The sequence below is a fragment of the Rattus norvegicus genome, chromosome 3, assembly GCF_036323735.1.
Source record: "Rattus norvegicus strain BN/NHsdMcwi chromosome 3, GRCr8, whole genome shotgun sequence".
Lineage (NCBI taxonomy): Eukaryota > Metazoa > Chordata > Mammalia > Rodentia > Muridae > Rattus > Rattus norvegicus.
In genome coordinates this window covers 177,607,137-177,623,086 of record NC_086021.1, presented here as the reverse complement: position 1 = coordinate 177,623,086, position 15,950 = coordinate 177,607,137, and the positions used below count along the sequence as shown (strand labels likewise).

The 15,950-nt window shown below is 52.1% G+C and overlaps 1 protein-coding gene and 1 long non-coding RNA gene across 8 annotated transcripts in view; one reads left to right on the top strand and one right to left on the bottom strand.

Moving 5' to 3' along the window:
- Nfatc2 (nuclear factor of activated T-cells 2) overlaps positions 1-7,898 on the top strand; it is a 132,305-nt gene extending 124,407 nt beyond the window's left edge. For 4 of the 5 annotated variants that reach the window (XM_039105143.2, XM_039105142.2, XM_017591799.3 and 1 more), the window contains one exon: positions 3,897-7,898. In XM_039105143.2, coding sequence (XP_038961071.1) covers positions 3,897-3,952 — 56 coding nt within the window. In that variant the 3' untranslated portion in view covers positions 3,953-7,898. The remainder of the gene's footprint in view (positions 1-3,896) is intronic. The other variant, NM_001107805.1, reaches the window with a different exon arrangement.
- LOC102554533 (uncharacterized) lies at positions 5,998-11,163 on the bottom strand. 3 transcript variants are annotated; one of them, XR_001837376.3, is made up of 2 exons: positions 10,065-11,163; positions 5,998-6,490 (listed from the first exon to the last, which is right to left on the bottom strand). It is a non-coding gene; the product is annotated as an uncharacterized LOC102554533 (long non-coding RNA). The 3 variants fall into 3 exon arrangements; XR_005502735.2 differs by having other exon boundaries at positions 10,494-11,163; XR_010065471.1 differs by having other exon boundaries at positions 10,571-11,163.
- Positions 11,164-15,950: the final 4,787 nt, after the last annotated feature.

The following is a 15,950-nucleotide window of genomic DNA, read 5'->3' as shown; positions in this document are numbered from 1 at the left end:
GAATCTGTCCATCTTTCCTGGTGGCAGCCTCAGGGGTCAGACTTGAAGTCACACTGAAGTTAGAGACATGGTCCTCCTCAGTGGGCTGGCAGTTCTATGCCTGGCTGTCCTCCCCCGACCCACGTTCTTAGAATGTGGTGCTTCCTGGCAGACCAACCTGCTTCAGACCCTGACCACTCTCACTCAGAAGGTACCGGGCCTTTTCCTGCACGAAATACAGCAAGGATGCTGGGGCTCCAGAGACAAAAAGAGGTGAATGCTCTACCTCACAGAACAATTTATTTTTGGCCAGCCATGAGGGCTGCAGATTCAATGAGTTAACACAGTGGGCTCTGGGTTCAAATCTTTGCCTGTGGCAGTGAGAGACTGCCAGCCTGTACAGCATGTATCGACAGAGTGGTTATGCTAATAGGGCTGAGGTGAGAATTAATAGTCCCACCATCGTCAGAAAATCTGAATGATCGTTCTTTTGTAGATAAGATTTCTAGGCCAGTAACAGCCCCCAGCCCCCCAACACAGTTCTATACACGGCCCAATCTGTGAGACTTGGGTTCCATGCTGACTTCTGATGAGGTCAGGAACAGGTAGCATTGGAACCAGGACAGATAGGAAGTTAGATATGGACAGCAGGTAGGGCCATGTGAGGACTCATGGTCCAAGGTAGGAGGAGGAAGGGGTTAGCTAGCGGAGGGGAGATATTCGGAGGATTCATGGGATAAATAAAAGAGAATCTGACCTCCAAGTCACCCTTGGGAGCCATACCCAACTCTTGACGTGGGACCTGACGTGTCTATCCCTTTTGAAGATCTGTGTCCCCCATGCCAGTACTGGGTACTTCTACATCCCAGGTACAGGATACAGCCAGGTACACAGGGCAATAGCAAGTTGCCAGGAAAGGAAGGGACAGGACGGCAAGCACAGCTGCTGTGAGGAGCCTTCCGTCCGGGCTGTGGATGGCATGGGCGGAAGATATAAACTGTGGAAGAGGCAGGGATGGCATCAGCCTTGTGGGGGACCGGAGGCTTCTGGTGGTGAGCATTGGAAGGGTGGAAGCTGGGACCATGCATGCCCAGACAGTGGTAGGAAGTGAGGCACAAAGGGACAGACCTCAGGATCCTAAGAGAGACTCTGGAAAGCAGGTAGGGGGTTGGCCCAGAGCAGGGGTTTTAGAAATAGGAGAATTTAACCATGGTGAAGAGAGGGTGAGGAAGGTGGACAGAAGACAGAGGAAGAAGGTGGTGGCAGGGCTGCGTTGGGGACTCTCCTTCCTAATGGGAAGATAAAGGACAAAGTCATCGTGAGCATCATGGACTACATTCAAAGGGCTGTCCCCTCCCCTAGTGGCCCATGAGGGGGACACTGGATGAAGAGGTTGAACAGAGCCCCTCAGAACTTGGAGCCCAGGTTTTTAGCCTAAGGTAGAACAATGGGATTGCCATCATCTGGTTGGTATGTGTTCTAGAAGTTTCTTGCCTATAGCCAGAGGTACAAGAGGGATTTTAGGGGGGAAAAAAGCCAGCACCAGAGAGGTTGCTAGAAGCGTTTCAACTTGGTAACAACCTCACTTACCAGCCTCCAGTGTTAATGGCCTGACATGGGAATCACTGACTGAATACTCAAGATGTGGTTGGAAGCTAGCTTCCCACTGGTAGGAAACACCTTGCCTCAAGAGAAGGCAGCACCACTTCTCTCTGGCTGCTAGAGGTTTTCCAGCCTTCCGGTCCCACACTCCTCTGAGGGAGTGGACCCTTGGTGAGGGAGCAGACCCCTGGTGAGGGCACACGGGGCCCAAAGCAATGCCTATAACATATTTTTAGCAAACCTGGGCTGTGGGGCCACCAGCTCACTGGGCCCTGGCAGGGATGCAGGGGCAGAGCTGGGGTGGCACGCTGCATTCTGGGTCCCCAGGGACTAAGCTGGCACCTGGAACACAGCAGTAGAGTCCCCTCCCACATGGTCCAGTCAGCTGACCTACGAGTCCAGCCCCCGGAGGCCTGTTAGCAGAGCTATTTAACGTCTGGGAAATGTTTGTAACACTGAGGTTCCAGGGTTCACTCTTGAACATACCGGACACACCTGGCGACCTGTTCTGCAAGCCCACACCTGTTCCATCCTGGGCACTGTAACTGTTCACTGGATGATGTCCCCACGCTCACAGGGCTAGGAAGCAGTAATATTTTTGGATCCAGTTTATAGGTTGAGAAACTGAGGCGTGTAACGGTTATATCAGCACAGCCAAGCTCGCCATCAAGTTATGTCACAAGTGGCATTCTGACCCCGACCCTGACTCCAGCAGGTACTTGAGGAACACTGAGCTGAGCCCAACCTTCCCATGCAAAGCACTGAGGGCAGGCCAGTGTGCTCCTGACTGTGACTGCTATCAGCTGTCCAGTGCAGTGCAGCAGACTCACTCAACCCACCCCACGGTTAGCATCTTCACAGCAACTCTTCCAAGTCCACTCGGCGGTGCATGCCTGTAATCCCAGCACCGAGGCAGGAGGATTGCCCATCTGTCGTTCAGGGCCGGCATAGTCTACATCATAAGTGCTTAGCATACGTGTCCACGACCCATCTCCCCACCCCCAAAAAGTTAAAAGCAAAAACAGCCAGTGAGATGGCTCGGCTGGGTGGGTAAAGGTGTTTGCTTCAGGCCTGATGGCCCACAGGGTGGGAGGAGAGGACAGACATCAGTGGTTTGTCCCCTGAGCTCTACTTGCCTGCCACCACACATCCTTTACCTCACCCCCAGCACACCAGTTAAATGTAACAGAAAGCAGAAGGGTGATACATGACCGTGCTGCTGGGAGTCTCATTGTAAAGATAGGCACCCACCCTGAGTCACAGACCAGCAGAGGCACAGGGCCAGTCCAGCTCAGAGACAAACCTGGATACGTCTGTCCTTTAAAACTGTACCAACCCACATCCCTGTTGACATGGTGTCACAGACTCACTGAGGCAGGGGCCTCCCAGGAGGAAGAACCTCAGTCCTCCTAGATCCCGGATTGAGGGCCAGTCTCTCTGGAGGCTTCTCTGCCGGAAACACTGTTTCAATCTCAAAGCCTCAGACAACAGCTCAGAGGAGAAACTAAGGCGCGGCCATGAGGAGGGGATCCCTTTGCACCCTTGCTTGGCTCAGTTGACCAAAGATGTACATTTGCTCTGGGGATGGGCTGCACAGCCTCCTGTGTGTGCTGGTGCTGATCTCTGGGGTGCTAGGAGGAACCATGGGCCAGATCCTCTGTGCTAGGATCTCCCACCTCATTTCAGTAACTCACACCTCAGAGGAGCCGCCCAGTTGGCGTAGGCTAGATCGCTTCTCCATGCCAGGGGCTGGCGTCATGCCTACAGTTCCTACTAGGACCACATATTGACTGGGAAAGGAGACTGGCTCCCAATCCCCTCTGTGGACCTCTCCAGTCCAGGAGCCTTGATGCATAGTCTTTGAGCACTGGAGGACCCCTGGTTATGCCTGCAAAAAATAGAAGTTTTATTTAAGCGGGCATCCAGTTAGCTATGACTGTTGAGTCCCCAGCTCCCCACCCCCTCTGTTTTTTAAAGGGCTCTGGATTTGGGGTTTTAAGGGGTTTTGTTTCTCATCGGATGTGATAGGTTCACATGCTAGGTGCTTTGAGGTAATCACAGAAGCAGTTTGGTAACCCACAGTGGCTTAAGTACGTGAACTAAGGGACAGAAATGGAGAGAGCGGAACATATTACCACAGGAGCAAGCTGGGACACTTGGGTGGGACAGCGGTACGTCACTGTGTAGGTAGGCATTTGTATTAAAATGGATACATGATCTTCACAAGGAAAGATGCAGAAAGTAGCATCTAATTGGATGACCAGTCTGGGTGTCAGCTCACGTCTTTTTTTAAAAATTCTCTTCCCCTCTTCTAGTTAATGAAATCATCAGGAAGGAGTTTTCGGGACCTCCCTCCCGAAATCAGACCTAGAAGCAAACAGTATCGCACGACGCCTTCTACTTTGGACCCCTTCTGTCTCCTCCCGCCGTCTCTGACTGGAACACTGCACGTGCGCAGTGCAGGCAGTTGGTGTTGGAGCCTGGGAGCCTGCTGCCTCTCGAAGAGCATCTTAGCTGATGTCCACGGTGACTGGACAAGAAAAGCAACTGCCTGCTGACCAAAGCCTCACTCTCAACTCACCAGGATGCTGAGCCCGAGACCTGGGGGCTGCGCTGGCGGGAGAACCGGAGGAACCATGGTACCCCACAGACATGGCTCCATCGAGAAGGGTCTTCAGACAGAGCAACCAAAAGCGCATGGCCCAAGAGTCCCGCCCGGTCTCTGTAGGAGCTGAACTGGACAGTCATCTATGCACCAGCTGGGCCATACCAAAGCTTCATTTTGAATTTTCTCTTTCCAAAGTCAAACTGCCTTGACCCTGACAGGACCACCTGTTCCACCTTCTCAGCCTTAAGTTATAACACATGTACGTGTTTGCTAGCTTCTGGGCCTTTGTTGTGTTTTCCTCTGCTTCGAAGAGCCAACCAAAGAGGCTGCCCGGCTGCGCCCTCCCTCGTCCAGCTACTCCCTCTCACCCAGCTACTCCCTCTTGGCCAGCTACTCCCTAACCCTGCTGCCTGCACCAGACCTCTGGTGGGATCCAGCCTGGGCTGCCTGTTGAGCACAATGTTTCTGAAGGTTCCCCTCTCCACCTCCTCCACCCAGAAGTCAAGAGAACCTTCTTCTGGGTTCTTGCATTGACTGTTAAGGAGCTAAGACCACCAAAACTAGTCAAAACCTACAGGTGTTTTTCATGACCACCACCAAACAGAACAAAGGGGCTGAAATCTCCCTCTGCCCTAAACTCAAAGCAGGAAAGTGCTGGCTTCACCCCAGTTTTTTGTTTTAACCTGAATCCATTTAAAGCCTCCATAGACTGCAAAGCGCTCGCTGCATGTGCTGTAAGTCAAGTGGATCCACGCCAGCGTATGCCTTAGTGTGATCAAGCCCTGCTTGACCAGGTTGTGTGTCCTGTGGAATCCACACACTCTCCCTGCTTTGGGCAGTCCTTCATGGTCTTCCTCCCCTGGTGCAGTTTTCTTCTCCCCCTGCCTTTTCCCCAGATATCTCTGTTGGGCATCTTTGTAAAGTGACTTTCTCGGCTTTGTCTGCTAGGCAGAGGACCCGAGAAGCAAGCCACAGTGACTAAATAGCCATGATTGGTTTCTTTTTTTTTTTTTTTTTTTTTTCAGAGCTGGGGACCTAACCCAGGGCCTTGCGCTTGCTAGGCGAGCGGTCTACCACTGAGCTAAATCCCCAACCCCATGGTTGGTTTCTTATACCCCCACTCGCTCTCTTGACAAGGCCACCCGAAAATAAATCTTGGGAGCTGGGCCAGCCATAGCGGCCTCTCCAGACAGATACCCCATGCCTAGGATTCAGCTTGAAGTTGAAAAGTGTGTCTCTCCCATAGCAGCAGCGCTGGGCTTTCATCCACCGACCCTATGCATAGACCTGAGCAGAATTCTCCTTTGAACCCAGAATGTCCTCAAGAAGTTGAGCACTAAGCCTCTGTGATTCTGAGTACTTCCTGCTAAACAAGAAACGTTCTGCTGGCCCTTTACGGACAGCAGCTTCTGACTGGAGCAAGGCTGGCTTCTCTGGGGAAGGGTAATGAGGGTTTGGTGAGTGATTAGTTCGCACTTGCCCTGGCCGAGAGCCACACTTTGCACATGAGGGAATCAGGCCCTTCCTCAGATATCTCCAAGTTTTACCCAAGTGCCTTCCTGCAATTGTAGTCGGTAACTCAGCTGCACTGTCCACAGGCTTTGTCCTGTGACAAAGGGCTAACTCAGTTCCCATTAGTCTTCTAGACGTGTCAGCGAGGAAGACTCCTATACCTGTGTGTGTGTGTGTGTGTGTGTGTGTGTGTGTGTGTGTGCATTTACGCACATGTGTACAGTGCTCGTCCCCTTATACTGTCTTAGCTCGATAGCCTCAGAAGCTTACTTGCTCATAAACAAATACCCCCATCAGCCAAGGAAGGAGAGCATTTATTACCAGACAAACAGGCCAGAGAACGTGTATGAGCAGCAGACAGCAATCAAGAAGGTTTGGTCAGTTACAGACTCCAGGGGAAACGTCGCAGGGAGGGATGGGAAGATGCAGTCTGATCTAAGCGAGTGAGAGAAGATGCCGCAGCAGTGAAGACGAGTGAACCGCACGTGGGTCAGAGGGGTGGAAGTGTGTCCTTGCCACATCCGTGGTGCCGTTAGGGTGGCGCTCCGACAGTTCCGTGTTGCTAAAGGTGACGCTTTCTCGTCAAAGTCCACAGATCTTCCTGGTTGTACAAAGACACCACTGCTGGGACATATATCTATCCACCCAGATGAGTATGGTATTAAATTCTATTTTCTTACTTGTATTTTGATGCTTTTTAATCTGCCCTTAAAATATCTCACCCCCTGTTGGAGTTAGGACATATTTATAAATGGCCAGATGTCTTTTTCTCATCTATGTCTTCATTTTCTGTAAGAGAAATGGTATATTCTTGATTTATTTTTTCATTCCGGAAAACAAATCCAAAGACTCACCTCGGGTCCTGTCAAGACCTCGGGATGGGAGGGGAGGAGACTCTGTAGAAGAGAACATCTTTTCCTAGCTTGAGAAAGGTGCCTACTCCTTCGTCCTCAAGCCAGAGCTGTCCCTGAGAAGTGTGCACAAAGGGTTTAATTGGTGGTTGTGATTTAAAGCCACAGAACTCTGTCTTTCTATCGACAAGATCCTACAGGCAAACCGATACAGACAGAGCCAACCACGTGGAGTCCTCACAGGTGACCGATGTGCAGCGCCCAAAGAACGGCCACCATTTTCCCAGCACATCGGAGCCATGGACAGAGTAAGCTGGTTCCTCCCAAGACCTGGGATGGCTTGTTCACACGTAGCAGCCTGGTCATTCATCACCACCAGACACCACCAGCCACGGCCCGCTGCCGGTGACACCGTCATACCGAGAGGCCGGAAGCCAATGTGTTTTAATTATCACTCAGAACCTAAGGGAGGCTGAACTGGTTTATTTTCGTACCACAGTGCCCAGCATTTGACAGACCATGGCAGGAAAGGGGGCGGGGCTATTTAACAACTGTATTCATCTGGCGCTTCAGAAAAGACACACAGGCGGCCAGGCTAGGGTAAGTATTCCTGAGCTCTTTGCTGGCCGGGAAGCCTGGAGGAACCTGACACATCCTCACCACTGGTGTCTCCCGACCCTGGGCATCAACTTCATGGACCCAAACCAGCCAGCTGCAGAACTCGAAGTTTTCCTCCAGTCTAGCCAGCTGTTTAAATAAGGCACCATCACCTTCCCCTACAGCCAGCTTCCCCGTGCCTTGACAGAGGGCCACCGTTCTTGTCTAATTCAGTTTGTTTACAGCTAACTCTGATAATGGGCTAAGAGTGGTGCTTCCCTGAGCAGGCCCCCTCTGAGATCGCAGTGGAGTCCCGGAAACTGGAGTCATAGGGTTAATGCCGTCTCTGTGCAGCCCTGGGGCAGATGGGACTAAATGTCCCTGCTTTCTCAGGCTTTAGATGAACTGGATGCAGACAGTGATGTCCTGTGAGTAAGAGCCCAGCGTTCTGGTTGGCCAGAGCATTGTGCGGGAGCATCCTAGACATCAGAGAACCCCTGTCCCCCTGTCATTTGTCAGCCCTCACAGGAGTCTCACAATCGTCCGATTCCAGGAGGTTGCCCCAGTGGGGTCTGAAGGCCAGGGTTTGGGAAAATCCCAACTGTCTGAGGAGTCGGAATAGATCACATTCCTATGCAAAAACGATTTTAATCTCCAGTCTCATGCAGTTTATTTTTGCTATATGTAAAGTATTTTTATACAGCTTGTATGATGACAGCTTAGCAATAAACAGTTGAGAGCAACTTTAACTTGGGTGTGTCTGCTTCTCTGGGGGGCGAGTTAGCGTGGCCTTAGGAGTGGGGTTCCGACAGCAAGGGAAGTTTCAGTAGGTGTACATGGAGTATAAGCTCAGGAGGGGTCCGCTGGCCCTGTGTTGCAGGAACACTGGCTCAGAAAGGCTCACCCAAGTGAGAGTCTCAAGGTCAACTAAGATCTGCCCCATCCTCCCCATTCAGTCTCTGCTATGATCTGCCCCTCTTTTTAGGGTCACAGGCAGGATCGGACTTAAGAGTCAGTCTTGGGGGGTTGGGGATTTGGCTCAGTGGTAGAGCGCTTGCCTAGCAACTGCAAGGCCCTGGGTTCGGTCCCCAGCTCCGAAAAAAAGAAAAAAAGAAAAAAAAGAGTCAGTCTTGGGCCAACTTCCAGGAAGCCCTGGGTACCTGAAGTCATTTGGAAGCAGTCAGACGAGGGATAGGGACTTTCTGTTTGATCATTTAACAAGAATTACTGGAGGAGAGGATGTCATAATCAAACCTAAAAACATATATTCCAGAAAGTTCCAGGACTTTCTAGCTACCTTCCTCCTCAAAATAGCTTTTCTCCTTTTAAGAGTTAAAGCACCCAAGAAAGGTGGGTTTGCTATTTCTTAAAATCTTAATATTACTCAACTGTCATCCACCCTTGAGAGCTGTGCTCTGAAGTTCTGGGGGCTGCACCTCCAGGGCTCTCTCTACCCAAACACGATGTGCACTTGGGATGCTCTAGACCTCACTTCCACCCCTTCCGATGCCTGCAACCAGCAGGACCATGTGGACTGGAATGCCAAACCCTGACAGGAGTTGTATAGGTCCCTGTGGCTGCAAACACTTAACCTGAGAGGTCCCAGGCCCCTCTGGTGACTTAGACCAGAAGCCCTCAAAGAGTCCCGCAACCTAGAAGGTCTAGATTCCAGAAGTTTCCTGGTGAGCACATGGCTCCCTGTAGCTGGTGTGGACACCACTAACACATGCTCTCCAGAATGAATCACATGGTTTGAACGGGTAGGAAGCCCCCACCTCCACCACCACACACCCAGCACCTGCCCAGCAGCTCACACCCCTCGCTGGCTGTACCCCTTACAATATTTGCTATAACAGTTTTCCCCAACTCCTGAAGCCCTTCCATGCCCAGCATCAGCAGCCAAGGACAGGGACAAGACTACACCCACTCAAAGTAGAAGCCTTCCTACACCACCGTGCAAGCTTTACCTGGCACACATAAATTTGCCCCATTCCTCAGTTTCCCCTGATGTGAAACAGGAACAATAGTTGCCACCTTCCAAGTGTCAGGACTCTGACAGACACTGGCTTATGATTGCTGTCTGTTTCCTACAGCCTCACCAGGCAGATTTTGGGCTTCATCACTGAGCCTTGAGCCCCTGCTGGGAGCTCATTTACCTCGAGATCCCGAAAAAACGTAACAGGGGTTTGGGTTTGTTTGGCTTTTTAACTAGGCCATAAGAGCCAAAGATGAGACTATCCACTCTTCAAAACTCCCACGATGTAAAGAAGGCACACACTGGAGCCACCTGAGGTGACAGCAGTCTGCAGAGGTCACTTGCCACACGCAGCAGCATTAGGGCAGGGGAAGCATAGCTCTGGGTTGGTAACAAGTGGGGGCTTCAGAAGGCTTCGGGGAGAAAGTAGGACAGATGCCGGTGCAGCCTCTTTGGGGTCATAAACCAGAAGGAAGCACATAGGTTGAATCTCTAACAGAAGACAGAACCACAAGAGTCTCAAGTAAATGAAAGTGAATGAGGAGGTGGAGGGGACTGGCCTGTAACCCTGGTGACATTTTGTGGTGGAAACATGAAGTTTGGACAAAACTTTCCCACCCTCTTAGCCCACCTGCCCCACCTCCTGGTAGCACACAGAAGTAGGGTTGTGTGTACATGGCCCAACCTAGAAGTACAGCCAAGGAGACTGCCCTAGCCCGACTTCTTTAAGAATTCCTTTTTATCCCCTGCAGGTTCTATACTCAGAAATTGCACAGCACATCATGACACTCTGCAGAGACCATAAACCGAACCTCTATGACAGATTTGCCAAGTTCCCTCCAGCGTCCCACGAGGAGCAGTGCAGACCCACAAGACTCTGTTTCAGGGCCTTGGCTCCTGGTGACACAAGGCCACATAAGGCCAGGCTCCCCAGGATTACCTTGGACACAGCAGTACAGACCCCTTTCCAAGATTCCAGATGTGGATCCATCTGCATAACTGCACTTCACTGTGCCCGCCACAGGGCACTTCTAGTTAACATGCCTGAGATTCTCTGATTCCTGGTCTCCGCCCCCTCCCTCTGCCCACCACCAGCCTGCAGCAACCCCATCTAAACAGTTGCTTAAGGAACAATATGGCGGTCGCCCCGAACCCCCACGGCACCAGTTCCCATGAATCAGCAAGTTCTGCCGCTCTGTCTCTGAAGAGTTTGTCACCTTCTCCCTCAGTGCCCAGAGACCTCCCCTCATCTGCCTGGATGACAGGGTGCCTCAAGTTTCCCCCAACATTTCCCACCCATCCTGTCCACAGCAGAGCCAGTCCAAGTTTCAAGACACCTCGTATCCCCTTCTGCCTACAGGCAAAGCACCTCATGGGTCTTAGCGTTTAGATCTGGAGCCTAGGCGACACGCTCAGCCATCTTCCCTCCTCCCAATCTCCACTCACACAGCTTTCCTCCCCTGCTCTCTGACTACATCTCCCCGTCTGGGTTCTCCTTTCTTAGTACCGGAAGTGCTCTCTTCCTAATTCCGGAAGCGCTCCTGGCTCTTCCTCCCCAGCCGCAAGGTCCCGCATGCTGAGCCAGTGTGGGTGCGCCTGCCTGCATAGAAAGCGCTGGTATTGCGTGTCAGCTTGCTTTTTGACTGTTTCACCTTGTGGATCCCAGGAGAGGAGGGCAGTGCTTGCCTGGGCTCAGGAATGCCTCTCCAAGCCCAGCTAACATCAGTGCATGAGGGGGATAGGGGATGAATAAACAGACATCATAACCAGCTTCGTTCGGCATGCACAAGAAGCAGACAGCCACAGAAAAATTAATCACTTCCTACTACCTAACCCATTTTTTCAAAACCAAACAATGATCTCAAGAGAGGCCTTCCCTCTGCCCCGTGGGGCTTGGTGTGTTCATTTCTGGTTGCACAGCAGTTGTTTTCTGGCAAGAGCCAGCTCCCTTCACTGCAGAAAGCAATAACGATGTGACTCCCTCGGGTCCCTGAGCTGCCAAGCCGTCATCTGCTCCCGGCAGCCTGTAGTCACCTGAGGCCCTCTGGCCTGTAAAGCACTCTCTGCTGTAGCTCAATGACTCCTAGGGGACAGGTAAAGGTAGGGCGGGCAGCCAGCTGCTGTTTACCAGACAAATGTGAAACTGGAACTTCCCCAAGGAGGGAGATTGATAAGGTGAGAGATGCGGCCGCGGCGGGGACTCCACAGCGCCCGCTGCAGGCCGCATGCCAACACCGCAGCCTGCCCCTGAAACCTCAGGGGCTCCCAGAAACCCAGGCTCTCAATTTCCAGTTACCCTGCACATACTGCCAGTGGTCCCCAGGGCCTCTGAGTATCCACGGGTCTTCTGAACAACCCTGGCCCTTCTTGAGGCCCACCCTGACGAGACTAAGTTGGGATGTCCTTTAAGAGCTCAAACTGAGATCCTGGACGCCATAGCCTCCCATCTCCAAGGCTCGGTCTCACCCCATCTCTTTGCTTTTCATCCTTCTCATAGTAGGCTGTCAAATTCTCCCTCCCCCTCTTCCACGAGTCCCAGAGACGCTACTGGCTGCATCTTTTCCTTCCTAAAATGCTGTCTTCTGCCTACTGCCTCCTAGAACCCATGGTGAGAAGACCCCACACTCTCCTCTAACTGAGATCCAGCAGCTCCCGAGCCTACCCCACCCCAATCCTCACCTGACTCTACAGGCCTTGGAGACAGTCGTAGAAAATGTAGTGCTTAAAGCGTCAAAAATTTACAGTCGCAGTTCTGGGGATCAGAAGTCCGAAGTGGGGTTTGTGGAGATGCCTGGACTCCAGAGAGGACCCCTTTCTGCCTCTTAGGAAATAAGAGAGCTGCCCTTGGAACGGAGCTCCCATGTTACTCCATCTTCTAAGCCAGCAACGTGCCTCAGCAGCCAGTCTTTGGCTGATGGTGTTATGATCACACAGGACACACCTGGGCAGCCCGAGTACCTCTCCAAATCACCTGTGATCAGTGATCACACTCACACTCTCTTCCTGTGGAAGATCCACGGGTTTGGGGAACTATGGGGACATCTTTGGGGAGGTCTCTGCCAGCTCTGAAGCAGCCTCAGGGCTCCTGGGGCTCTGGGGGAGGCATGGTGGTTTTTCTTCCATTCCTGTCTGGACTGCAGGTCAGGATTGTCACCTGAGTCCTTTTTCCAGCTCTGCTCTTGCCTAATGCTTCGTGATATCATCATCAGAGGGGTCCCTCCCACACCCCGGCTCTGTTTCTCAACTTCCTCTTACCCAGAATGTCTGCGCTCTGAAGATAACACTGGGGGGTCTCTCAATTCAGGGTACAGCAGTCACCCTGGAGCCTTCCTAAGATACTGCTAGATTTTCTGATGTCAGCAGAAGGTCTGAAGCGGCCAGAGGACCTTCTGACAAGGTCCGAGGTGACATCCTAAATGCAAGCACTGACGTCACTCAGACTGCCACCTTCAGTGGAACCTCAGCTCTTCACGGTGTTCTCTCTAGCATCCAAATCTGCACACCCCTGGAACCTGGGATACTCTGACCCTCCACCGTTCCTACCTCAGGGGCTTCCCTGAACTTCTGCTCCTCCCAGCAGGAACTGGGGGCTTCAGGGCTGTCCTGTGACCCGTGACCCCGGCTGCTTAAGTCTCCCAGGGTGCTGTCCTTCCTGCCCGCACCCCTGGAAGTTACAGAGGAACATCAAGCTGTAAATGTGCTACAAACGTACAGATTCTCCTCCGTGTCCTCTGCTCTGGATTCTTCCGGAGGCCCTCCCCTTTCATTCCTTCCCTCCCCTCCCCTTCACAACCCCACTCTTCCTCCACCTTCTCAGGGTCACTGCCTTGCATTTGCATTCTCTGAGGAACAGACCCGGAGCAATCTGCCTGGTGAGCTACTTCCCGCAGCCCTCCCAGTGGCTCCTCTCTTCCTCACCCTCTCACCTCAGAGGACAAGTGAGCAGCTCCTTAGGCCTTCAAACACAGCGTTTGTAACTCCTTAACTGCCTTGCTGCCTTTGTGCAAATCGCCACCTACTGCCACACCCACATGCTCCAATTTCTCCTCTTTTTTTTCTTTTTCTTTTTTCTTTTTTTCCGGAGCTGGGGACCAAACCCAGGGCCTTGCGCTCACTAGGCAAGCGCTCCAATTTCTCCTCTTATTCCCTCTGTTCCTCTATTCTTCCTGGGCCAGCATCTCATCACCCAGACCAACCTCAAACTCACTATGCAGCTAAGGCTGACTTTGAACTCCTGATCCTCTTGCTGAACTCCTGATCCTCTTGCTGTCAGTTCTGGGATTACAGATGTGGGGCACCCAGCACCACAACTGTCTATGCAGTCTAGGGATCAAACACGGGGGGGGGGTGCTTCATGCATGTGAGGCAAGCACTTGATCAGCTAAGCCACACCCGCAGCCCCCAGTCACTCCAATTGTTGCACAAATTAATATTTGATTGGGTTGGCTGTGTCATGGAGCACGCTCATGGATGTTGAGGGAGACAAGTTTATGGCTTGGTTGTCTTTGGGATGGGTTCAAAGCAGCCCCCCGACTTCTCAGACTGCTTAAGATATTGGTGTCCACAGAGGAGAGGCAGGGAGAGATGAGAGGGTAATGGGGAAGGGGAGTAAGAATAAAATATAACGAGTAAGAACATGCATGGAAGATGTCACAATGGAACTCATTACTTTATAGGATTACCTAAAAAAAAAAAAAAATCACAAATGCTGAAGACCACAGTGACTGTCGCCCAGGGACCTCAGAGACAGACTTGCCCAGCATGCTTGATCTCTGTGACCCTTTGGAGTAGAATGTGGTTCAGGACTAGTGTTGGAGACTCCAAGCTTTGTAATGTCAATGTCATAAAAGCCCAGCATGCTGTGAACCACAGCCCCCATTGGCCAGTCTGAAGCTGACCCACAGTTTGTAAGGGAGGGACAGTCAGGTTCGCCAGAAACATGAATGCACCTGCTGTAGCCCCACCCCCTGAATGTTCCTGCTGTAGCCCCGCCTCCTGAATGCACCTGCTGTAGCCCCACCCCCTCCTAAATGTTCCCGCTGTAGCTCCGCCTCCTGAATGCACCTGCTGTAGCCCCGCCTCCTGAATGCATCTGCTGTAACCCCACCCCCTGCATTCATAGCCATGATCACCCTCACCCTGAGAGCTCAGACATCAGCAGTGTCTGTCAGCTTGTGAGTTCAGGGGCAAAGGTCTGGATGTCTCTTGGGTGTCAGGTGATGGATGCTACTATGCCCCAACCACAAGTCCAGACGCATCTATCCATGAGTGCCACAGATATGAACCAACTATAAGCATGTGCCCAGAGCAGGGGTTTGGACACAGCTGTGGGTATAGTCTTTGTGCCCAGGAGGTACGGAGATGAGCAGCAGGCATCATGGAAGAAGGAGCCACAGGGGTGAGTGGTCAGGGAAGGTACAGCCGCCACCAGACTCTGCCTGTCACTGAGGCTCATAGACAGCCTGAAGTGGAGGCCTTTCTCACTACCCAGGCAAGCAGGTAGCTCAGGGGACACACCCCATGACCACACAGCTAGATGAGAGGCGTCACCAAACTTGCTGAGCCACCTCCTCACCCTGACCACTCTGGGGAGTTAGGGGGAGTGGCCTGGGAGACCCAGACATCCTTAAGGTTTACCTGAAGCACAACCAAGGACTTCCTTCATAACCACATTAAAAACTAGAAGGATGCTATTTGTGGAGGCATAGGTCTGTCATCCCATCTCCTCAGAGACGGAGACAGGAGGATTGGAAGTTCAAAGCCAACCTGAGCAGCAGAATGAAATCAAGACCAACACGGGAGACGTTGTGAGACTCTATCTTGAAATCAAAAAGAAAAAAAAAGGGGCGGGGGCTGGAGAGATGGCTCAGCAGTTAAGAGCACTGACTGCTCTTCCAGAGGTCCTGAGTTCAATTCCCAGCAACCACATGGTGGCTCACAGCCTCTGTAATGGGACCCGATGCCCTCTTCTGGTGTGTCTGAAGACAGCAACAGTGTACTCATAAATAATAAATAACTAAATCTATAAAAAAAAATAAAAATAAAATAAAAACTGGTGAGAGGACTATGCTTGTGGTCAGTGGCAGAGAATTTGGTTAGCATGTGCTGGGTCCCCAGTACATACCCACCCCACAGACATACACATAAACAATCCAGGGAATGAAGCAGGGGAGACAAATGGGTCAAGGAAGTTTGTTTGCGGGAGGGGGTGGGGATGGACGGCCTCAGCACCTGTCTCTGGCAGAACGTAAGAGTGACCTTGAAAACAGACTTCCTTCCCAGTCCCAAGATGTGGAAACAGCCTCCGTGTCTGTGGGGACACCCATGTACCTAATTCCAGACCTGCTGTGAGGGACAGCCTCTGTGTCTGTGGAGACACCTGTGTCCCCAAGTGGATTTCACTGTCAGGCCTTATGATCCACAGTGACAGCAAGCCTGCCTGTCAGGGAGCTTCCACACACACCAATGTGAGAGAAGCATCCTTGGGGCTCGGTTATCCAGCATGTGCTGACAGTACGTTTCATGCTAAACTTGAACTTGGAGGCTCTCTAGTCCTAGATGAGAAGTGACAGCCGGCCTCTGGGATGCTGGAGGAAGGCCTCTGGTGGAGTCCTGCTGCCCCCTAGAGGAGATAGCTGGGACACAAGGGGAGCCGTGCACAGAGGCTCCCCAGGTCTGCCCTGTCCCTCCTCAGGTTCCAGCCACAGGATAACCTTTCTCCTGGCCTGGATCCCTTTGGATCCCAGAGCTGTGTGTTCTGTCCCCAGAGTCACTCTCACCCCCAGGACACTTGGTGAAGAAATGGCATTGAGTTCAAAGGTGAGAC